This window comes from Sphaerodactylus townsendi, linkage group LG15, assembly GCF_021028975.2.
Source record: "Sphaerodactylus townsendi isolate TG3544 linkage group LG15, MPM_Stown_v2.3, whole genome shotgun sequence".
Lineage (NCBI taxonomy): Eukaryota > Metazoa > Chordata > Lepidosauria > Squamata > Sphaerodactylidae > Sphaerodactylus > Sphaerodactylus townsendi.
The window spans coordinates 18,287,925-18,312,349 of NC_059439.1; the positions used below are offsets into that span (position 1 = coordinate 18,287,925).

The window sequence follows — 24,425 nt, forward strand, 5'->3', positions numbered from 1 at the left end:
CTACTTGGATCATAAATGCAACCTGTGTGTAGGGTGTGTGAGCGTGTAATGTAATAAAGGTGCAGAGTTGAGATTCTGAGCAAAGAATTGAAGATCGTCACCACTGGTTCAGTTGCACTCAGAAAATGGGACAGGGCGCCCACCCCCTTGTACTGTGTTGGGAGGGAGGGAGGGAATGGAATTTCATCATTCAATCTGGATCCACTGGCAAGGTGCCACGTAGAGTTATACCAGCGTCCCCCAGATTCTTGAAAGAACCGTCGTAAAGACAGTACCTTTCGTGTTATCCTGTGTCCCAACAGAGAGCAAGACAAAAGTTTACAAAAAGCGAGCAACTTGTTATCGATTGAAGCGAGCAGAAAGAAACAGAGAAAAAGAAGGCGGGAAGAGATCTCCAAAATTATCGGCTGGTTGTTTTACACAGGTAAATAAACAACCTACTTTTAGACGCTCGTTTGCATTTCCAAAGAGGACAAATCAAACTAATGCTCCGAGCGCTGCCAACCCCATTCCCCACAATCTCAACCGCACAAGACAGCTTCCCAACAGGGATTGCATTCGCCAACCACAACGAGAAAACAAACGTTCACAATCATCTCACCCTCCCTCCACCCTTGAGAAACAGAGGCAGCCATTACCAAAATGATAACTTGGCCAGCACAGAAGGCCCCCGACTGGTCCCAATCTGCATCAAGAGACGGTTCGGCGGCTGGCTTCTCCCCACCTCGTGCGGGATCCTCCCTTACTGGAGGGTGTCGATTCTCTTCCTCTTCCATGTCTGCAAGAACTGCAAATCCTGGATGATGAGGAACGGAGACAGTAATCAGTGATTTGACCCCTGGATCACTTCAGCATAACTTCTTGTGCAATGCATCCCACTTGACAGATATCAAGAATCCCGGCATCCAAGAAGAAGAGTTTAGATTTATACCTCACCTTTCTCACCTGTAAGGAGACTCATGGTGGCTTACAAACTCCTTTCCCTTCCTCTCCCCACACAGACACCTTGTGAGGTAGGCGGGGCTGAGAGAGTTCTGAGAGAACTGTACCTAGCCCAAGGTCACCCAGCAGGACTGTAGGAGTGCGGAAACACATCTGGTTCACCAGATAAACCTCTGCCACTCAGGCAGAGGAGTGGGGAATCAAACTCAGTTCCCCAGATTAGAATCCACCTGCTCTTCCAAGCTTGAAATATGCACAGATACCTCACACACCACCGACAGACCTGGCCCCCGGCCTGAATTTCTATTCACCAGACTCTAGTCCCTTCTCAGGAGAACACCTTCCCCTTTCCTTGATCTAATACAGAACTGAAGTTTGTATCATCCTACGGGGGGCGGCGGGAGGGTGGGAGGAGAGAATGAACAGCTAACATCTGACTCTCTTGAAGAGATATTTCAGTGTAACAATTAGGCATTGCTAATTATTACCCAAATGTGCACAAGAGAAAGTGCCAGGATGGAATATTAAACACTTGCCTTGTTGGAAGCCTGTATATTCCAATCAGACAGTTACGGCAGACTAAGGGGAAAGGTTTTTTACCCCAGACTCACACAATCATCCCTGTTCCCTTTGCGAAGAGAGATGTTCCAGCCCCTTTGCAAGTCAGAGACAGAAAGGGGAGGAATCAGGATTTCACTCCAGATGCTGTTTTGTATAGCAGGACTCATTCTTTTAAAATAGGTAATAACAAAAAGAATACCGGTATGCACACCTTTGCATAGCAAGTTCCGCCCAAACACTTACTGACTGGGTCCCCACCCTGAGACATGGACAATATATACCCCACTAAACATTCCCTTCTCACTAGACACAGATGACATACCTCTGAAGATGCCAGCCACCGATGCAGGTGAAACGTTAGGAATAAGATCTACCAGACCATGGCCACACAGCCTGGAAAACCCACCACATAAGACTTTAAAAAACACACACCCCTTTTCTTTGTGAATACCACAAGTGCCTAGAGCCAGTGCCCTTCCAAGAGAGGCATTTCAAAGATAAGCGCCACAGATGGCTCACAGTCCCTCTCTTGGCAGAAAAACATTAAATAAGAAAGTGTCTCCACACCTATACTGGTTAAATTTCAAAAGCTGAAGCCTGCTACAAGGCTTATTTGGATTCCCTCTTCCACTTGTAATTCCCTCCTGCACAGCCCTGGTATCCAGACCCGCTAAATCAGGTTTTCATCATCGAAAACTACAGCACATGAACTCTCTTCCCCTCAGCCCTTTTGATGCTCCCTGTTGTGAGCCTTTACCCAGAATCTGGAATCTTTCTAACCTTCCCAACAGGTGTGACTTTTCTCCACTTGAAGCCAGCCCAACAGAACGTGTGAGAATGAAAAGCAACGAGCACATCTGGGAAGTGACTGGAATGAACACAAATGAGAGGCTGAAGGTCTCCAAGGGGTGGATTATTTAGCACTGGAAATGACAATGTGAACAATCGATTCTTTGAGAGACTGGCAAAATCCCACTAGGGATACGTTGCAAAGATTAAGACGTTCAACACAAAGTTTCCTAACCTTTGAGGAGATAAGGCCCAATGAGGCTCAAAAGCTCGCCTAGTCTTCCAAAGTTCCCCATTTATTACATCATTTGTTTGCTTTATACCAATGCTTGTTAGACACTACACATTAGCAGAACCTCAAGATTGATATACTCTGTAAAAAGCACAAGGATTCAAAGCCACCCACTAGACCATCTGCCCAACTCCTCTGCCCCAAGGGCAGTCCACATCTAAGCTTTCCGTAACAGCTCTTTATCTAACTTTTCCTTTACAAACCACTGTCATCCCACTCAGGACTGCATTTACACACACAACACTAACAAAGGCCTCACTTCATCAGTTTCTCATATTGAACAGTCACCTCCCTTGGCAAAAGTCACCCGATCAGCTTGGCAAACCCAATCCCCCAAAATCCCACAGCCGGTTAGCACTGCTAACTACCACTTCGTCGTGCACTTCCTTTTGGGGTTCGTGTGTGTGCTGTTAACTCACAACTGTCTTGTGATGACCCCGAAGGGTTTTCAAGAAAGGTCCAGAGGTGGTTTGTCATTACCTGCCTTAAGATCACAACCTTAGTATTTCTTAGAGGTTGCCCATCCAAACACTAGCCAGGCAAACCCTGTTTACCCTCTGAGATCTGATGAGATCAGGCTAGGTTGAGGCTATCCAGGTCAGGGTGTGCACTTCCTACTTCTGATCATCTTTCCTGCTCTCACCACAATAGCATTCAGCCAAAGCTGTTCTTCTCCATAATCTGAATCTCAGCATCCACACCGCTTTTGACATACACGAGTTCCACTGAAAACACATTTCCTTCAACAATACGGGCACTAAACCGTTAAAGTGAGCTTCCTCCGTTATAGATTCACAGGCCACTAACTCAAAACTACCCTGATCTCTCAACAATCACCTTCTAACCTGAAGCACACACAGAGAAAGGGGCCCAGTCATCCAGCCAAGGCCAACAAAAGCCCTATGCTGCATCCCCAAGCCGCACCAAAATGTGCCCACCCCCACCAGCTGGCATAGACCAAGAGCTTCATGCTGCATCCCCAAGCCACAGCAAAAATGTGCCCACCCCTACCAGCTGGCAAAGACCAAAAGCCCCATAAGGAATCCCCAAGCCACATCAAAAAATGTGCCCACCCCTACCAGCTGGCATAGACGAAAAGCCCCATGCTACATCCCCAAGCCACATCAAGATGTGCCCACCCCCAGCAGAAGGCATAGACGAGAAAGATGCAAAAGACTGCCACCCACCCCCCAAAGTTTGTGATTTCTCATAAGGGCAGGTCCCTTAAGACACAAACGGACCCTTCCAGACTGTCCTCTCCCTTCCAAGACAATACATTCGATACACAAGACAATACTCTCCCGTCCAAGACAACACAACAGTACACTCTGTGCGCTGTGGTTTCTCTTCCTCCATAAAATAAATCCTTCCTAACCTTCAAATGCAGCTGCTCCAAAGCCCCCCCCCCCCATGACTAAAGGGGTCTCCTCGACTCCAAATTGACCCCAACCCCCCAACTCCAACCCCCTCCCTCCCCATCACTCCCCACATGAGGCTCACCCCTTTCCCTAAAGCCCCCCCAATGCTGCCCCCTCTGTTGTTTTCCAGCCTTCACCCCTGCATTGCGCACACCTAATATCGACACCCCCCCTCCCCCCAATGTTAACACCCCCTCCACTCCCAGCCCCAACAGCAGCTCCTTCAGCTTTTCCCGAAGAGGTTGCAATAAGTACCCGGTCGCACCGCAAAGCAAGGCCCTTCCACCCGCCTCCTTTCAGCAAAAAAAGAAGAGGAGGCTCGGCCACTGCCGCCGACACTGCCAGGGCCCGGCCTCTGCGGCAGCCATTTTACTCGGCTCGGCCCTGCCGCGGGTAGGGCGGTCGAGAAAGACGGGGCCACGGAGCCGCTCGGCGTTCTGGGAGATGTAGTCCGGAGGCCGACGCCTGCCGTGCGCAGAGGAGCAACGCGGACTACAACTCCCGCAACGCGTCGAACGTGCGTCAAGCCAACGGCGTCCGCGGTGTGATGGGAGATGTAGTCGCGACGGTGTCGTGCCGAGGGTGGCTGGTAGGGGACGGCCGTTCCCGCAGTGCTGTGCGAGACCAAAGGACTGTGGTGTTGCTGGTTCTCGAAGCCGATTTCCGGTTGCCGTATGACAGTCGTTTAGGGTCATCCATGCGCGGGGGAGAGGGGGTGGGCATGCGCGGAAATTTGTGGGGGCTCAAAGTGGCGACGCGACTTGTTTAGAGGTGGTGGTTTAAAATAAGCACGCCTTTTGTCACAAGTAAAAGTGCAAAATAGGGTCTCTCCCACCCCACCCCCCCAATCAGGGTTCACATCTTTGCCTTCTACGAAGGGAAACTCTCAAGGTGAAAAGGCTTCGCCAGCTGGATTTCTTCTTGTCTAGGATTAGCAGCAGAATTTCCTATTTGTTGCAGGGTTTTGCAAGCATTCCGTCTTACCCACACACAATATACATCGGCCCAGGACAGTAACTGGATGGGAGACCACCAAGGAAATTGAGTGCTATGCAGAGGCAGGCAATAGCAAATCACCTCTGAACATCTCTTACCTTGAAACCTCTATGGGGTCCCCATAAGTTGGCTGCATATACCCTGTTTCCCCGAAAATAAGACATCCCCTGAAAATAAGACGTTTTGCTGAGGTGCTAAATATAAAGCATCAACCGAAAGTAAGATGTAGCAAAGTTTTTCTTTGAAAGCATGCCCGTCGACCAGAGCATGCAGCTGTGGAGCAGAAAAATAAGACATCCCTTGAAAATAAGACATAGTGCATCTTTGGGAGCAAAAATTAATATAAGACACTGTCTTATTTTCGGAGAAACAGGGTATATACATACATATATAAACACACACACACATACACACACACACACATGTATATACACTTACGTGTGTGTATAGTTCAGTTCAGTAAGCCTTTATTGGCATAATAATAACAGAAAAAGACAAATATGAATATAACAACAGCTTTAATAATAAGAGCATAAAATACATAAAATAATAAATAGAATATATTTAAAAATTAATAATTATTCTGCATTATTTCAAAAGAAAATCTGCAACTATCACACAGAAAGAGGATGTGTGTATGTATATGTATGTATGTATGTGTATATACATGTCTCTGTGTCTCTATCTGTCTGTCTGTCTGTCTGTCTGTCTATCTATCTATCTGTGACCATAGTTCCAAACAGCCAATGAGGGACCAGCTCCATAGTGATTAGAGTGCTGCATTATGCATACAACCAATAAATGAAAGTGGGTTAAATCCCAAGCCAAATGGGTGACCTTGATCTACTCTCTCATAGTATTGCCACCATAGGTGGTGGCTGGAGGTCTCCTGGGATTACAACTGATCTCTAGGCAATAGAGATCAGTTTATCTGGAGAAAAAAATGGGCAGATTGGAAGGTCGACCCTATGGCATTACATCCCACTTCCTCTCCATAAACCTCACCTTCCTCAGGCTCCACCCCCAAAAGTCTCCAGTTATTTCTCAATTCTACTCTCTCACCCTAACTGACCAAGCCCGGATGTAGTGGTTAGATAGACTAGAATGAAGGCGATCCAGGTTTAAATCCCCACTCTGCCATGGCAGCTTGCTTTGTGACTTGAAACTCATCGCATACTGTCATCCTAACCTACCTAACATGGATGTTATAGGTTTGCTGGGCTGTGTGGCTGTGGTAATTTACCAGCCCGCAGCCACGCAGCCCACAAAACCCCAAAACAGCTGATTAACTCTGGCCATGAAAGCTTTCAACAGTAACCTGATTGCTGTGAGAAAAAAATGGAGAGGGGAATTATGTAAGCCACTTGGGGATAACACAGGGGGATAGTCATGAAGTTACATCTGATATTAGTCATGATGTCATATCTGTTACTTTTGTAGTTTGATGTTATATTATTATGTTTATGATGTTTCATCTGTTATTATGGTATTATGCTGTTACGGTGTTACTTGCAGTTATGTTATGAAATGTTATTATGTTGATCATGTCATGATTAGTGATATTCTAATAGAGGTATTATGTTTATTGATGTTGTTGTTGATATTACGATTATTGTTATTATTATGCTGATGGTTGTTGTTATGCTGTTGTACACCGCCCTGAGCCTTTCGGGGGAGGGCGGTATATCAATAAAATTTCCATTCCATTCCATCCATATATCACAGTGGTGGTGAACCTATGGCACGGGTGCCAGAGGTGGCACTCAGAGCCCTCTCTGTGGGCACGCGCAGAGTGCCCCCCCCCCCCATCTAGGCTGGCCTGGGCCGCTGGGCTCGATTATTAGCATTAAACCTAAGACCTAGTTTTGGGGAAGCAGTGTAGGTAACCCTGTCAAGAGCTGTTAAACCCCACTGATTTTCATGCGAAGAACTAAAGCGCGATCCTTTACCCGGGAGTAAGCTGGCAATGGGGCTTGCTTCTGAGTAAACCCTCCTAGGGTCGTGATTCACCCGTTGGAAGAGTTGCACAGTTGCTTCAAAGCAAAGCCACCAACTACCACCAAGCTTACTCTTGAGTAACGCATGCCTCAGAGCCAACTGTTTTTTCTAAACTAAAACCTCAGTATTCAGGTTAAATTGCTGTGTTGGCACTTCACGATAAAAAAGTGGGTTTTGAGTTGCAGGTTGGGCACTCAGTCTTGAAAAGGTTCGCTATCACTGATATATCAAGTGAAATGAAAACATTCCAGAATTGTTGTGGAGATGCAATGCAAGAAGAAGAGAAGTATGCACTTGGACCATAGCTCCTTCAAAGCAGGGTTAAAGGGTGGCTGAAAGCACTAATCCTGCTCATCATAGGTCCCAGTCCATGCACATTTATGTTGGAATAAAATGTAGTAGTTTTGTAAGCGCTGTGATACTCATTTATTTTTGATCTACAGGCAAACATGGCATTTTAAATAACTTTCTTTCCTGCCCTGCCCTGCCTATGGAAGATACAAGTGTACTGTGGCTTTGGACAGTGTGCTGACAATGAGCATAATGCAATGTATGCCTCTAAATACGGCATTCCAGGACCAAGGAAAAAAAGTTTGCTCCATTCAACTCCCTGAAAGCCCTTGCCCTATCCCATAGTGCCTTGCAGCGGGTTCTTCCCTTGAGCTTTATGGGAAATGCAGTTTTTCTATGTGCAAGCAAGGGGGTCTCCTTTCAGAACGGAGCAAATTGCATGATCCAGCGCCTCCCCAGCGGCAATATCGTCTCCATAGAGACCCAAGAAAAGGGCAGCTCACCATGCAGTCGTCATCAGAGGAAACTGTCACTCTTTGATGGCGTCACCACCATGGGTGTCTGCATTTTTATCCCGCCTCCAGCTGGAGTAATTCATAATACAGACATCATCGCAAATGTATTTTTAATCTTACCAGAAGAATTGGAGGGGGAGGGGTAGAGACACTTTGCAGACATTTTTACTGCTTGAAAGACGTCCTGTCCCAAATAGATAAGGAAATCTTGCAATGAGTCTTAAGGGAAAAGTCTTAAGGGCAGCTGTGAAAAAGGCAAACTCTATGCTGGGGATAATTAGGAAAGGAGTTGATAATAAAACTGCAAGGATTGTCATGCCCTTATATAAAGCCGTGGTGCGACCGCACTTGGAGTATTGTGTTCAGTTCTGGTCGCCACATCTCAAAAAGGATATCGAAGAGATAGAAAAAGTGCAGAGAAGGGCAACGAGGATGATTGAAGGATTGGAGCACCTTCCTTATGAGGAGAGGCTGCAGCGTTTGGGACTTTAGTTTGGAGAGGAGACGTCTGAGGGGGGATATGACTGAAGTCTATAAAATTATGCATGGGGTAGAAAATGTTGACAGAGAGACATTTTTCTCTCTTTCTCACAATACTAGAACCAGGGGGCATACACTGAAAATGCTGGGGGGAAGAATTAGGACTAATAAAAGGAAACACTTCTTCACGCAACGTGTGATTGGTGTTTGGAATATGCTGCCACAGGAGGTGGTGATGGCCACTAACCTGGATAGCTTTAAAAAGGGCTTGGACAGATTGATGGAGGAGAAGTCGATCTATGGCTACCAATCTTGATCCTCCTTGATCTCAGATTGCAAATGCCTTAGCAGACCAGGTGCTCAGGAGCAGCAGCTTTCACATCCTGCATGTGAGCTCCCAAAGGCACCTGGTGGGCCACTGCGAGTAGCAGAATGCTGGACTAGATGGACTCTGGTCTGATCCAGCAGGCTAGTTCTTATGTTCTTAAAAGGCTGCTTTTCAAAGACTGGTGAAGCTAGCGTGGTGTAGTAAGAGCAGCTGGACTCCTATCTGGAGGACTGGATTTGATTCCCCACTCCTCCATGTTTACACCCTCCTACATTCCTGCTGGGTGACCTTGGGCTTGTCACAGTTCTCTCTGAACTCTCTCAGCCCCACCTATCTCCCAAGGTGTCTGTTGAGGGGAGAGGAAGGGAAAAGAGCTTGTCAGCCACCTTGAGTCTCCATACAGGAGAGAAAAGCAGAGTATAAATCCAAACTGTTCTTCTCCTCTCCTTTTCCCTGTCATATTCCACATCTGTTAGCAGTGGTTCTTAGGCCATCCTCGAGAAAGGAATCCACAATAGCTTTCTCAAGCCAACTGTTGTCATTTCCAACCAGAGCCTGCACGCATACTATGAACATCTGTGGCAACAACACTTCACTGGAATAGGATAAACAGCCTCCTTGTGGAATATGGGGAGTCCCCCAAACTTACAGCTCATCTCCAGATGACCGTTCTGGAGAAAAGGGATGGTTCTGAGGGAGGGTTCTGTGGTATAGCACTCCACTGAGGTCCCGGTTTCCCCCAGGCTCCATTTCCAAATCTCCAGGGGTTTCCCACCCAGGATCTGGCCAGCGTGGTGTAGTGGTGAAGAGCAGGTTGATTCTAATCTGGAGAACCGGGTTTGATTCCCCACCCCTCCGCCTGAGTGGCTGAGGCTTTATCCGGTGAACCGGATGTGTTTTCGCACTCCTCCTCATTCCTGCTGGGTGACCTTGGGCTAGTCACAGTTCTTCGGAGCACTCTCTCAGCCCCACCTACCTCACAAGGTGTCTGTTGTGGGGAGGGGAAAGGGAAAGGAGCTGGTAAACCACCTTGAGTGTCCTTACTGGAGAGAAAGGTGGGATATAAATCCAAACTCCTCCTCCTCCTCCTCCTCCTTCTATCCCCTGCCAGTAGCCAGCCAGGACCGACAAACCTAAGCGGGATGCAGCCTTTGTTTTCCAGCATTGCTGAGAACTGGCACATGCTCATGTGAGAACAGATACCGTCCTCCTATGTTCATACTTAACCCCTATAAATCCCAGCTAAAGCTACCAACTTCAGGTTTCCAAGGAGCGACCCAAAGGACTTCAAACACTGCGCAAGCCGTCTCCAGAATTCTCCATTGTCGAACCTCAGAAATTCTCGCACTGTTTTGAATCTACTTAATTTGTGCCCCATCTTTCTCCCCAGTTAGGCCCCAAAGGAGATGCCATTATTCTCCTCACCTCCATTTTATTTTTGTAACAACCTGGTGAAGTAGGTTAGGCTGAGAGAGTAGCCCAGTCTGTTCCGTGTTCCCTTTTTTTCACCTTCACAGAATCTGGGCCTCCCGGCTCTGTATCTCACACTCCAACCCAGGGCTCCCAACGTTTTTGAACCTATGGGTGCATGTGGAATTCTGGCAGAGCATGGTGGGTACAGTAACAAAGTGAGTGCCGGAGGAGGAGCCAGCCACAAAATGATTACCATGGCTTACCTTCAGTAACACAGTGCAGATCTTGCGCAGTGACAGGTACTGCCGAAGCAACGTGTAAATATCTGCGCAGCCAATCAAATCTCCAATAGTCACTTAGATGAAGAAGCATTGGATTTATACCTCACCTTTCTCTCCTGTAAGGAGACTCAAGGTGGTTTACAAACTCCTTTCCCTTCCTCTCCCCACAACAGACACCTTGTGAGATAGGTGGGGCTGAGAGAGATCGGAGAGAACTGTGACTAGCCCAAGGTCACCCAGCAGGAATGTAGGAGTGCGGAAACATATCTGGTTCACCAGATAAGCCTCTGCCACTCAGGTGGAGGAGTGGGGTATCAAACCTGGTTCTCCAGATTAGAATCCACCTGCTCTTAACCACTACACCATGCTGGCTCTATCTAAACAGATAAAGGACGGGTGACTGTCTCAAAGCAATACTTTAGCCACCATGGAGAATATGTGCATTGACAGTGCTAGGCCATGAACACTTTCCTGGGCATAAAACCCACTGAGTAGATGGGGGTAGGATTTTGAGTAGCCTGTTTGGACTCGGGGCCAGTCATTCACTGTCGGCATAATCCACCTTCAGGTTGCGAAGATAAACTGGAGGAAAGAACAATGTGGTCAAGCCTCTTTGTGAGGGGGCACAAATATCTGAATAAGTAATATTTGGAAATAAGTCCCAGCACTGAATTAGAGAATTTGGGAATTACGGTGGGTCGTGGGGATCACATCCCCCACTCCCCAAACTCCACCCACCCCAAATCTCCAGGAATGTCCTAAAATGGAATGGGCACTTTCCAGGAATTTCCTAAACCTGAATATGGCTCACTCCCAAAGAAGTGTGTATAGGATGCTGCCCACTGAACTCCCGTCTAAATATTTTTAAGTTCTGGGCCTCCCACTTTGTATCTTGGCCTGCCTTTGGTGCCAGCGTGGTGTAGTGGTTAAGAGCAGGTGTACTCTAATCTGGAGAACCAGGTTTGATTCCCTGCACAGCCTCTTGAGCTGTGGAGGCTTATCTGGGGGACCAGCTTAGCTTGTGTGCTCCAACACATGCCAGCTGGGTGACCTTGGGCTACTCACAGTTCTTCGGAGCTCTCTCTGCCCCACCCACCTCACAGGGTGTTTGTTGTTGGTGAGGAAAGGGAAAGGAGATTGTAAGTCACTTTGAGTCTCCTTACAGGAGAGAAAGAGGGGAATAAATCCAAACTCCTCCTCCTCCTCCTCCTCTCCTTCTCCTCCTCCTCCTCCTCTTCTTCTTCTACTGGCCTCGTTTCCCTGTTGTTCCCTACAGAATCATGCCAGGCCAAGCCAGTCAGCCCCATGATCGCCTTTGTTTGGGGGCATCTGCAGAATGGGCAACTTCCCCCCCCCCTCTCGCGCTCCTATGCAAGACTAGAACCCAGGACAGCCCAGCCTATCGGCTGCCCCGAATTCCCCCCTCTCCCTTCGTGTTGCAAGGAAGCCCGGAGCCAGCAGCTGGCGGAGGGCAGGGAGGGGCCCAGGGCGGAGGAGCAACTTCCTTGCACACAACACAGGAAAGGAATGTGCGGGCGGTGAGCTCATGGCCCCTTTTGCTCCTGACGTTTGGCTGGCATCTGGAGAGGCAGGGCCCGGTGAGACGTGTTGCTCTCTCCATGGCACGGGTCTTCCCGTGCCATGTCTCGGAAGGGGCCAGCAAAAGGGACTAGATCACGGCCACACAGCTCGGAAAAACCACAACAGAAAGTTGATCTCAAGCCTTCGACAAAGTCGGGGGGGAGGGGGGGCACTTCAAACGACGCAGGCCTTTCCATGCCAACTTTCTCGGCCCGCCAGGGCCCATTCCTTCAGAGGGGATGCGCGGAATCTGGTGCAGGAGAACGCAACGCGTTTGCCCAAAGTTTAGGGACCCGTCTGATGGCATCGATTATCAAGACTGCAAAAGCTTCTGCCGCCAAAGACTAACCCTCTCTGGAAACGCACCTCTTTTGAACGACTAAGAAACGCTGCTAGAGAATAGAAAGGTTGAGCGGGAAGGGACCTCCGGGGTCATCTAGTCCAACCCCGTCCAAAAGGCAGGAAACTCCCCTAACTACACAGTGGGTAAACCACTTACTCTCTGTGATACACCTCTGACGATGCCGGCCACAGAAGCAGCCGAAACGTTAGGAATAAGATCTACCAGACCACGGCCACACAGCCTGGAAAACCCACAACAACCAGTCCCCTAACTACCTCTCTCCCTGCCCCATCGACGCCAGCTCCGTGCCCATGCGTAAAACCAGGCTTCTTATGCCCTCTCCTACGTCTCCCCTACTTATCCCGCTAGACCTGGATCTCAGCACCCTCTGGACAGCCATCCACAGAGGGATCATCTAGTCCAACCCCCTACAAAAGTCCCCCTAGAAACTCCCCTAACTACATCTCCTCCAGTCCCGTTGACGCCCGCTCCATGCCCACGCGTAAAGCCAGGCTGCTGATGCCCTTCCCGACGTCTCCCCCACATATCCCGTCAGACCTGGATCTCAGCCCCCTCTGGGCAGCCATCCACACGACATCAGAGCCCACGTGTAAACACAGAAGCCACTCCCCACCGCTCCCCTCCCTCGGGCCGGGTGGGGCCGAGGAGAGCGCGCCTGTGCCGGCCGTGGGGTCCGCCCCGTCGCGGCTGCCGCTGGCCAAATAGGGAAGCGGAGACGGGCCCGGGAGCGCGCCGTGCTCTTTACCCTTGCGGAGGCCCCGCGCCGGATCGGGGCCGGGTTTGGGGCTGGTGGGTCGGGCCAAGCGGGGAAGCAATGATGGGCACGGCGCTGGGGGGCTTCTGAGATCCTCGTCCCGCCCCCTCCCAGTCCGCTCCCTCCCTCCCTGCCTTCCAGCCATGATGAACCCCAACGAAGGCGCGGCGCCCGCGGAGAAGTTTAAGCTGGTGGTGGTCGGCGGGGGCGGCGTGGGAAAGAGCGCCCTCACCATCCAGTTCATCCAGGTAGGGCCCGGACGGGGGTCCCGAGTGGGGCGGGGGGCTCCCGGGACGGGGCGGGTGAAAGCGAAACTCTTGGGCCGAGGGTGGGAAACTTTTCCAAACGGGACGCGAACTTCCGCCCTGCCTGCGGACTGGCGACGTCCCCAAGGAAGCCGGCGCGAGACCGCCGCCTTGCTTGGTCCGCACTGGGGGCCCAGACTCCCCTCCTGCTCCACCCCTCGGCACGCTCGGCTGGAAAGGAAGGGGTGGGGTCGCGTTGCATTCGGATCAACCCCCCCCCCCGCCCCAGTTAAGCAAGGTGGTTGGGACTAGTGGTCCCGCTGGGGTTCTGCCCAACCCAGATCAGTTCTGCAGAGTTGCTGCAGGGCCAGAAGCAAATCCCAAGCGTGGGAGTGGAGCAGGGATGGCGGTGTCAAGGAGCTTCCCATGGTGAAGGTCTCTGACTTGGAAAACAGTCTGCTGAGGTAGATAGACCTTTGGTAAGCTCCGGGGCTGATGGGAGTTGTAGTCCATGAACATCTGGAGAGCCGCAGGTTGCAGACCCCTGCTCCAGTCAGACCTGTGGGAGTGGAGCAGGGACGGTGGGGCAAAGGAGCTTCCCATGGTGAAGGTCTCTGACTTGGAAAACACCCTGCTGAGGTAGATCCACCTTTGGTATGCTCCGGGGCTGATGGGAGTTGTAGTCCATGAACATCTGGAGAGCTGCAGGTTGCAGACCCCTGCTCCAGTCAGACCTGTGGAAGTGGAGCAGGGACGGTGGGGCAAAGGAGCTTCCCATTGTGAAGGTCTCTGACTTGGAAAACAGTCTGCTGAGGTAGATAGACCTTTGGTTTTCTCCAGCCAGACCTGTGAGAGTAGCGCAGGGACTGTGGGGTGAAGGAACCTCCCATGGTGAGGGTCTCTGGCTGTCCCCTCTTGTAAACAGTTTACTGAGGTAGATAGACCTTTGGTATTCTCCAGCCAGACCTGTGAGAATAGCGCAGGGACTGTGGGGTGAAGGAACCTCCCATGGTGAGGGTCACTGGCTGTCCACTCTTGCAAACAGTCTACTGAGGTAGATAGACCTTTGGTATGATCCAGCCAGACATGTTGTTCTTAAGAAGTGAAAGGCTGGTGGCTGGGACCCTTTGCTCTGACTGCAAGGATTACCCAAGTCCGCGTTCTGGGAGACAGAGCTTGTTTCTTCCCTTAACTTCCTCTCCCGCCGTCTCCTCTTTCCAGTCATACTTTGTCTCGGATTATGACCCCACCATTGAGGATTCCTACACCAAAATCTGCAACATCGATGGCACCCAAACCCGGCTAGACAGTGAGTATTGAAACGGGGTGTGTATACATGCGTGGAGAGTGTGTGGCGTGTCTCTCTTTACAGAGCATGAGTTCATGTGTTGTGAAAGTGGCGCACAAATGTGTCAGGGCAAGTAAGAGTTTAGCAAACGGGATCCTAGCGCGTGACAATTTGCCCTCCAGGGATGGATATTACGCCAAGTGATTTCCAAAGTGGTAGGAAAAAGGGCTGCTACAAAGGTTATCGGCCAGATGAAGAATCTCATCAGCTAATCCAATGAGTTCTAATCTCTTTAATCTATCAGTTGATTAAATGTGCACACATTTGCCTGTAAAAGGGGGGGAGGGGAACATTCAAGAGAAGGAGGGCCGACTCTTTGGATCTTGGAAATATCAGGCAACGTCATAGAAAAGGGCTTGCCTGTACTTGGCTCACACAGTGGGGAAGGCCTCTCCTAAGATTTGTTCGTTTATTGTATTCTTTATTAACAGTATTTATGCCCCACCTTTCTATTGGCCGTATTCAAGGTGGCTTACAGGATACAATAAAACCCAACAATAACCCCATAACAATCAAATACAGTAAAAACACAAGACAATGAAAGTAGACATTACCATTTTTTAAAAAATCAAAAACACAATAAAATTCACCTAAAACCCTAAATCACTGCTTGTTCAGATCTCAATAGTTGGATCGAGATGTTAAATGTCTTCCCCTGATGACAGAAGAATAGCAAGGAACAAGCATGCTGGGCAGCTATAAGAAGACTGTTCCAGGGTCTAGGCACCAAAATAAGAATAAGAATTTGGATTTATATCCCACCTTTCTCTCCTGTAAGGAGACTCAAGGTGGCTTACAAGCTCCTTTCCCCTCCTCTCTCCACAACAGATACCTTGTGAGGTAGGTGGGGCTGAGTTCCGAAGAACTGTGACTAGCCCAAGGTCACCCAGCAGGAATGTAGGAGCTTGAAAACACATCTGGTTCACCAGATAAGCCTCTGCCACTCAGATGGAGGAGTGGAGAATCAAACCCGGTTCTCCTGATTCAAATCCACCTAGCCTTAACCACTACAGCAGGCTGGCTCTCTCCCAGGTCCCTACCAGATGTACTGATGGGATGGAGAGAGAGCCCTTCTTGGATGATCTTAACAAATTACCAGGTTTAAATGGGAGCAGGCAGCTCTTCAGATAACCTGCCCCAGTTTGCCACTGCAGTTGTTATATGTGCTTGTGTCCAAACTTTTGTTTACATATGTACATATTGAAAGCTGCTGTCTAATCAGTGGAGCCAGGGTGGCGTAGTAGTTAAGAGCCGTTGACTCTAACCTGGAGAACCGGGTTTGATTCCTTACTCCTCCACATGAGCGGAGGACTCTCATCTGGTAAACTGTTCGTTTCCCTGCTCCTACACATGAAGCCTGCTGGGTGACCTTGGGCTAGTCACAGTTCTTTCAGAACTCTCTCAGTCCTGCCTACCTCACAAGTTGTGGGGAGAGGAAGGGAAAATGAGTTTTTAAGCTGTTTTGAGTCTCCTTACAGGAGAAAAAGGCAAGGGTATAAATCTAAACTCGTCTTGTATGCAATTGATCAAAAGTGATTTCTTTTTTTAAAAAAATTATTGTATCATTTGAATTTTACAGTTTATAGTAATTTCCTTCTTCATATATTTTCAAACAATACTTTCCCCCCTTTTCTCCCTCCCCCCATTACTTCTTCTTCATAGTTTTGTCACACAAACAGCAGTAAGTTCATTCTCTGTAGCCTCTTCTCCCACATTTCTTCATTGACTCGAGCTTCTTTCATCCAGTCCACATATATTATCCATATCTTCAAATTTTCATTCTGTTTATCTCGCCACATCTTATTTTTGGTTAGTATATCAAAAATATCGAGTGTCACTTTGTTCCCAGATATATTCTAACCATTTCTGAAATGTCCATTTTCTCTTTTCTTTCCAGCCCAAGGCTATTGTTGCATGGGCTGCTTTAATCATTATTTTATACATATATTGTTTATCCACCCTTCTGTCTTCCATTACACCCATGAACATTAAGTCATTATTTAAATCAATATTTATCTTCCCCAGTTTCTCGATAATATATATACAGTTGTCCAAAATGTTTTCACTTCTGCATGTTCTATCCACATATGGCTATAATATATCAAAAGCGATTTCTTGATCCACCGGCAGTGCCGTGATAACCTAAGTTATGCCCTTCTAAGTCTGTCGAAGTGAACACAGTTGCAAGGGGGTAACTCTGCACAGACTTCCCAAGCTGATTCTGTTCTTTCCCTTCCCTTCTTCATGGCCCACCTGTTCTTAACCACTACACCACGCTACACTTCCTCAAGCCCATCCTGAATTGACTGGCCGTCAACTTCATAGGGTGGCCCCGAGTTCTAATATTACAGAAGAGGAAGAAAAGGCTTCCCATCCACATTCTCCAGCCCAGGACTCCTTTTATAAATCGCGTTCTTTTAACACTGGACCAGCTTATTTTTTATTCTTATTTTTTTCACACCTCTAAATATGCAGCACCCTGACTGGATAGCCCAGGTTAGCCTGATCTCATCAGAATCTAGCCCAGAATCTAATCAGGATTGGCCCTGGCTAGTGTTTGGATGAGGGACCTCCAGAGAATAACAGGGTCGTGACATGGAGGCAGGCAATGGCAAAACACCCCTAACATCTCTTACCTTGAAAACTTGTGGAGTCACTGTAAGTCAGCAGTGACTTGACTGCACTCCCCACCACCAACTATCTAGCATGAATGAGCAACAGGCTGTATTCCTCAGGCCAGCTTATTCTCTGCTGGGTGAGGTAAGGTTGCTGCTTTAAGAAGAGTTTGGATTTATACCCCAACTTTCTCTGCTGCAAGGAGACTCAAGGTGGCTTACAAGCTCCTTTCCCATCCTTTCCCCACACCCAGTGAGGTAGGTGGGGCTGAGAGAGTTCCGAAGAACTGGGACTACTAGCCCAAGGTCACCCAGCAGGAATGTAGGAGTGTGGAAACACATCTGGTTCACCAGATAAGCCTCTGCCACTGAGGGGGAGGAGTGGGGAATCGAACCCAGTTCTCCAGATTAGAATCCACCTGCTCTTCACCACTACACCAGTCTAATCCAGCAAGGCACATCTTAGGTTCTGAAACTCAAATTTGCCAACAAGCCTTCCACAACGTCCTCTCCTGGTGAGTTTGGGTGAGTTTGTAGCAGACATGGTGTATCGCTTCCGCTGTAGGCACTGTTTTGAGTTCTTGAGTATTTTCCTTCTTGTCCAATTTTCTGTTTCTCTTGGCAGTTTTGGATACTGCAGGACAGGAGGAATTTGGGGCCATGCGAGAGCAATACATGCGCACAGGGGAAGGCTTTCTACTCATATACGCCATTAACGATCGCGGCAGGTAAGACACATGCTGTGGCATTCACACCTGAGAATCCCATCTCAAGGAGCCAGAAAAGGAATCCTAAGCAGAGGATATGAAGGCCTAGAAATAATTTTTAATAGCTGCTGTTTTTGCTCCTTGTTCCTCTTCTTTGATTGGACATTTTGAGAATGCTTCAAAGTTTCCCGAGACAATTTTTCACAGTGAGGAATGATTCTTTAATTTTCAGGTAGTTCTGTTAACGTTATTTGACACTTTGCTAGGATAGCAAGCTCTGATGATAGCTCAGTGTCTTACACAGCACCGCATTATGTTCAATAACAACGACATTTGTTATTGTGATGTGAATTGGAATTTTTAAGTGTTAATTTTGTACGGATGCGCAACAGCACGCTTAACAGGCCAAGCACGTTAATGCACTTAAAAGACTCTAGAGAATTTTGAAAGCAAATAACTCTGATTTTATAGACGGCTGAGTCAGCTCACATACAGTTACTTTCCACAGCAGTGCAGTAGTTCATTCTGGTTCCCATTTTACAGATGGTGAAAACTGAGAGTCTCAGAGTGATTTTCCCCCCTTAGGCCAGTGAATTTACAATTGAACAAAATATTACCCTGAAACAGACACATTGTTCTCTGTTGTTGCACTTTAATCCTGAACCAATAATTTTGTCTCGAGGTGTGTCTGGGTGTGGGAAGGGTCTCCTTCATCCATCTCCTCTCTCTTTCTCAATCCTAGTTTTAATGAAATCAGCAAGTTTCATATGCAGATACTCCGGGTGAAAGACCGGGATGAGTTTCCCATGATCCTCGTGGGAAATAAGGCTGACTTGGATCCATATCGGCAGGTAAGGGAATTGTAGACTGCTTGTGCGTGCATAACATGCTGTGGATGGGAACTGGATTAGAATAGAGTTTATTTGTGTAGTTTCTTTGCAGCGGTCTGTTTCACCCACTTCCTTTCCTAGTGCTTAAGTGATTAGCAAGACTTGCCTGTGGCTTTGAGAGAAACAGGCTCCACCGTAGAAGCTTGTTGTGAGTCACCTTCAGCTATGTTTTCCAGCAGGCCTGGGAAAAAACGAACTGCCCTTTCTAATAGATGGTCAGTGTGTAGAAATAGGCAGTTGAAGCCTTTCATGGCAGAGAGGTAAATAACATCCAATTCAACCTCCACTAAAGGACTGGACTATTTTTACTCCAGACCTGTTGACAACCCTGTTCTCCAGCTTAACTTACGTCACAGGTTTGCTGCTGGAAGGACAAAATGGAGGAAGGGCAAGCAATGTTGCGAACCACTTATTAGGGAGAAAACTGGGTATTTCTAAACAAATAAATAAAGAGAGAAGGAGAGTTTTGGATTTATACCCCCCCCCTGTCTCTCCTGTAAGGAGACTCAAGGTGGCTTACAACCTCCTTTCCCTTCCTCTCCCCATAACAGACACCTGGTGAGGTAGGTGGGGCTGAGAGAGCTCTGAGAGAACTGTGACTAGCCCAAGGTCACCCAGCAGGAATGTAGGAGTGCGGAAATACGTCGGGTTCACTACATAAGCCTCTGGCGCTCAGGTGGAGGAGTGGGGAATCAAACCTGGTTCTCCAGATTACAATCCACCTGCTTTTAACCACTACATCACGCTGGCTCTCTGTTAGCCAGTTGGGGGTCAAGAGAGACAGCCAAAGTGACCGCAGAGGGCATCGGTCATGTGTACTTTACATTTAAATGCTCCCCATAATTGCTAAATATGCTGGCAGGTGCCCAAAGAGGAGGCCATCAGCTTTGCCCGGGAGAATCAAATCCCATACATGGAAGCTTCCGCCAAACTACGCCTCAATGTGGACGAATCTTTCCACGAGCTGGTTCGAGCCATCAGGTAAGGAGGGGATTGCTATTGGCCGGGTTATTCCCCCTACCCCTGCCCCACCACACAAACCACTCTTTTGGCAGTCCCTTTCAACACAGAAGTGTTCGACTAGGTATGTCTTCCCTAGTACAGACTGGGAATCCAGAGCCACTCCGGTTTCAGGCGTGTGACATAGGTATAGATTTTTTATGGGGTGGGTTTGGTGAGTGAGGGCTTTCCGGCTCTTTCTTTCTTTCTTTCTTTCTTTCTTTCTTTCTTTCTTTCTTTCTTTCTTTCTTTCTTTCTTTCTTTCTTTCTTTCTTTCTTTCTTTCTTTCTTTCTTTCTTTCTTTCTTTCTTTCTTTCTTTCTTTCTTCCTTTCTTCCTTCCTTTCTTTCTTCCTTTCTTCCTTTCTTCCTTCCTTCCTTCCTTCCTTCCTTATTTATTTTTAATTTAATATACCGCCCCATCCCCGAAGGGCTCTGGGTGGTGTATAACATAAAAACCGTGTATAAAATCATCATAACCGTGTATAAAATCATCAAAATATCATCTTCCATTCCATGCATTGTTTCAAGCAAGCCGGACATGTAACAGGAGGGGTTTGAACCCGAGAAACCACCCCTTACCTATGTACCTGGGCGTGTGCCTCCTTCCCCCAGCCAGTTGTGGCTCACCAGCTGATCAGAGGTTTGATAAATCTTCTGATTTGCCTGCCTTCCTGCCACTATCATATCCAGAGTTGGCGTTCTTTCGTAGGCCGCAGGACAGGGCCGTCGGAGTGCAGGCCAGAAGTATGTCTGCAAGTTGCATGAGACTCATGTTCATTTCTGTTTGGTTCCTTCCCACCCATCCACCCACGGTGGTTTCTTAGGCCCCTGTGGTTCCTTGGGCCACATCCTGGAGCTGTAGCATTCTTTGAGCAAGGTGACCCCCCCCCCCCATAGGGGAAAGAATTGCCTTCTGCACCTTTTAAGCAAAAACTAGTCCAGAAGCCTCCCATGAGCTCACAAGCACGACTTGAAGGTCCCCTGTGTCTTTCCATTGGTAAGGTATCACCAAATTCCAAAACAACAAAGACACTGTCGCTGTGGCTCCACTGACTCTCTTACCCATGTCCTCCTAGAGTGTAGTCATCCCCGCAGGGTCGTCGCTAAGGAATAGGCGAGACGCAGAGGAGGTTTCATCTGGTGGAGAGCGTCAGCAACAGGAAGCGCGGGATTTCGTGATCCTGACAACTCTCCCTGTGCTGGTCTCTGGCACCTTTTATTAGGGTTTCATTGTGGGCGTGTAAAGGAGGTGGGTAGGGAGATGAGCGGGAGACCGGGAGACCTGGAGATCATCATGTGATGCATGATCTCACCTGGCTGCTATGTGCGGAGAGGAGCGTAAGCGTCTGGGCCTAATCCTCACCTGGGGGCAGATCATTGTCCCTTTGTCTGGGACGCCCGGTGACTGAGCCAGATAGTTCATGACCCGTGACTCATACGGGGTTGAGGAGTGGGGGTGCGGTGCGACCAGAAGGCCGTAGGTCCGTTGGTGTGCCAACGTTCTACCACGGTGCTGCTGGGTCAGCAGTGCATTACTACATCAGAGTGCCAAATAAATGCTGATGCGCGTCTCAGATTAATTCACCCTTTATTAGTGGCGAGGAAAATTTCTAACCCTACTGTTGCCATACATTTTCTTCTTGGAGATTACAATGCTCATACAACACGTATGGTAGCTCTATACCTGACAACCATTTTAAAGTGCTAATTTATTCCCATTTTATTACTTTTAACTGTATTTTAAAAATACATATCTACATATATTATACCAGTACACTAAACCATATTGGTTCATTATTATTTGGCACATAATCAAATTTTAAATATCAAATATTATATATAAAACAAATGTAGAACTTCTTATAAATGATAGGTATCTTCTCCAATCTGTCTAATTTTCGGCATGGTAGGATACCTATTGCTGTATTATTTTGCTTTTAACTTGCTAAACAGATCTATTTTTATTGCAATTTTATATTAGATTGTATTTTTACATTGATGTGTAGGGGTATTTACTGTCATTTGCTCTGGGTATTTCCTAAAAAAAAAATCTGAAGTGATTTGAATCCCTCGAAGTCAACCGTCAAGTTATGTGGACTATTTCCTTGCTACTGAACTATACTTGAGACTGCAGAATGTGTCTGTGTAAATCCTGATCTATCTATGCCTATTAAAGGTTAATAAAGATAAAGAAAGGTCTTTCCATTGGTGTGTGCCAATTGGGGGTAGACTGCATCTGAATATGGAAGTTCATGGCAAAGAGTTTCTCCAATCATTGAGTTGGTCCAATCATTTACAGTTGGGGGTGGGGGGGTCTGTCTGAAAGTAGGATTACTTTCCTCTTTTTAAAAAAATATATTTTGGAACAGATGACGGAATAAGCAATCTATTGTATTACCCTCCTCTTCCTCTGTTTCCTTCTTTTGTATTTCCTCTACAGGAGGTTTAACGAACTTGAGTCTCCCCCTGCTCCAATTGTCAACCCAAAGAAGAAAGAAACCAGAGGCTGTCCATGTTCCATTCTGTAGACCACCCTCCCACCCTGAGCCACGCTTTCCGGAAGGGGAGGAACAGCCGTCCTGTTTATCTAGAGTCGGCATTTTCCCCTAGCTCAGATCAGCTTCTCCACCTCCTCCCATCGCAACCGGGGTTGTCCATGTGTGTTCTACGGTTTTTAAAATACTTCATTTCTCTAGTATTGCAGAGAACTCTGCAAACTGGAACTGGGCAGGCGGCGGATCGGTCCTTAACTCCCCTGCAGTGACCCTTTACCTATAGAAGCTTCCATGGGCTTAAAGGAAGATGCGGGACGGGGAACGAAAGCCAGCACGTCGTACCTCCTCACCTTCTACTGCTAAATGCGGCCACATTCCTTCGGAAGACTCTTCCTCTCCCAGCCGAGTGATAGAAAGCCGGATCGTTTTTCAGAGATGTGGGCAGCCGGGTGTAAATTTGACAGCGAGGGACAATTGGGGTAGCCTGCGATCTTGACAAAACAGATCCAGTGATCTTCTGCACAGAGCCATAGACACAAACATGTTGAAAAATGCAGAGGTGGTGATCAGACATAATTGACAAGGACCTCTGTGCTCAGTTGTTCTCCACAGTGCAGAAAGGGGGAACGGTAGCTGGTGCAAAGTCACAACTCCTTCCCGCTCCCGCACACACGTTTGGTGTCACCGCTGTTTTTCTGGAAAAGGGGTGGAGCTTTTTGTGGAGAGGGTGGAGCTTGGCAACGTTCTCCCTCCTCCCCTGCAGACCACTCAAGCGTAGCTGCATCCTAGCAGATAGAGGGACTGAAAAATGAACCCCCTCCTTTCTTTTGGGCAGAGGATGTAACTAAAAAAGAAATAGCAAAAATCAAGGGATTGTCCTCTCCCCCACCCTCATATTAGGGACAGCCTGCGCTAAAAACAGCCCTTCCTCCCAGCGGCTAAGAAACAGCCTTGAGCTGGTGCAATAAACTTTTTAACACAGTTTTAATTGTTAGAAACAAAATTGCGTTGCTAGGTACAGTCGACCGAAGAAGCAAGTTGTTCTGCCCTTCCCAAGAACAGAAAGCCTTGCTTTTGAGTTTGTCACAGTAACACAGCCGGTTTATAATCTGCCCTTCCACGGCCGCTGACTTTTATCACTTACCTGTGACTTTTGGCAACGGGCCCGACAGGGCCAAGGGCTCCTCGCGAGCATTTTGATAAAGTAAACCTTACCAAGGGTCTTGGCCATTGTTTGCCAAAACCCCTTTAATACTTGATAGTTGTACCAGTTGTGCCCAGGAGCGTGCAGATTCTGCACTTGGTTCGCCGTGAAGCAAAAAGATGCATTCAGTCCTGATCAGATGGGAAACCTATTTTTCAGCAGTTGCAACGAGTGGCGTGCACAAATAAAAATTCTCTTCTGTTTGTTCCACCCCTTTCCTGCCATGCTGTGTAAACTTGCGGAGCATTCCAACGAGAAAATGCCAAAGAGTTACCACTTGTTCAAAACGGCAGAGTCTTGTGGCACTTCAAAGGCTTAACTGATCTGGCTTTCATGGACTAATTTCATCAGTGGCATAAAGTATTCTTTGTAGTCAGACAGTATGTTATCTGAATATAAATATATATATATATATATACACACACACACGTGCACAGAGGTACAGAGAACTTTTATAAACTGTGGCCGAAAGGCCGCGAAATACAAGGATAGTCATAGGTCTCTGGATTTGTCACTTAGCCAAAAGTTATTTTAACAAAATTAAAAAAAAATATTCCCAGAGAAATTGTTTGTTGTGTGATCTTTGGGATAGTGGCACAAAATGGGGAGAGCATCCTTAGGTTTACGGGTACTTGCTGGATTTGATAGCATGAGAAGAAGCGTTTTGGATTTATACCCCACCTTTCTCTCCTGTAAGGAGACTCAAGGTAGTTTACAAGCTCCTTTCCCTTCCTCTCCCCACAACAGATACCTTGTGAGGTTGGAGGGGGCTGAGAGAGTTCCCAAGAACCGTGGCTATCCCAAGGTCACCCAGCAGAAATGTAGGAGTGCAGAAACACATCTGGTTCACCAGATAAGCCTCTTATGAGAATAGCCAGGAGATCAGCTGTAGGTGTTTCCTATGATTGTGTATTTTGT

At 47.8% G+C, this 24,425-nt stretch overlaps 2 protein-coding genes across 2 annotated transcripts in view; one reads left to right on the forward strand and one right to left on the reverse strand.

Annotated features, from left to right (window-relative positions):
• Positions 1-11,947, reverse strand: part of SCAF1 (SR-related CTD associated factor 1) — a 32,349-nt gene extending 20,402 nt beyond the window's left edge. The window contains 7 exon segments of the mRNA XM_048516453.1: positions 639-796; positions 4,258-4,616; positions 6,242-6,323; positions 7,923-7,986; positions 10,287-10,348; positions 10,851-10,886; positions 11,872-11,947. Coding sequence (XP_048372410.1) covers positions 639-796; positions 4,258-4,616; positions 6,242-6,323; positions 7,923-7,986; positions 10,287-10,348; positions 10,851-10,886; positions 11,872-11,947 — 837 coding nt within the window.
• Positions 11,948-12,899: 952 nt separating this feature from the next.
• On the forward strand, positions 12,900-24,068 carry RRAS (RAS related). The gene is made up of 6 exons (XM_048518120.1): positions 12,900-13,251; positions 14,470-14,557; positions 17,837-17,939; positions 18,661-18,769; positions 19,671-19,789; positions 22,249-24,068. The coding sequence occupies exons 1-6, from the start codon at positions 13,147-13,149 to the stop codon at positions 22,334-22,336; spliced, it is 612 nt and encodes a 203-aa protein (XP_048374077.1). The 5' UTR covers positions 12,900-13,146; the 3' UTR covers positions 22,337-24,068.
• Positions 24,069-24,425: the final 357 nt, after the last annotated feature.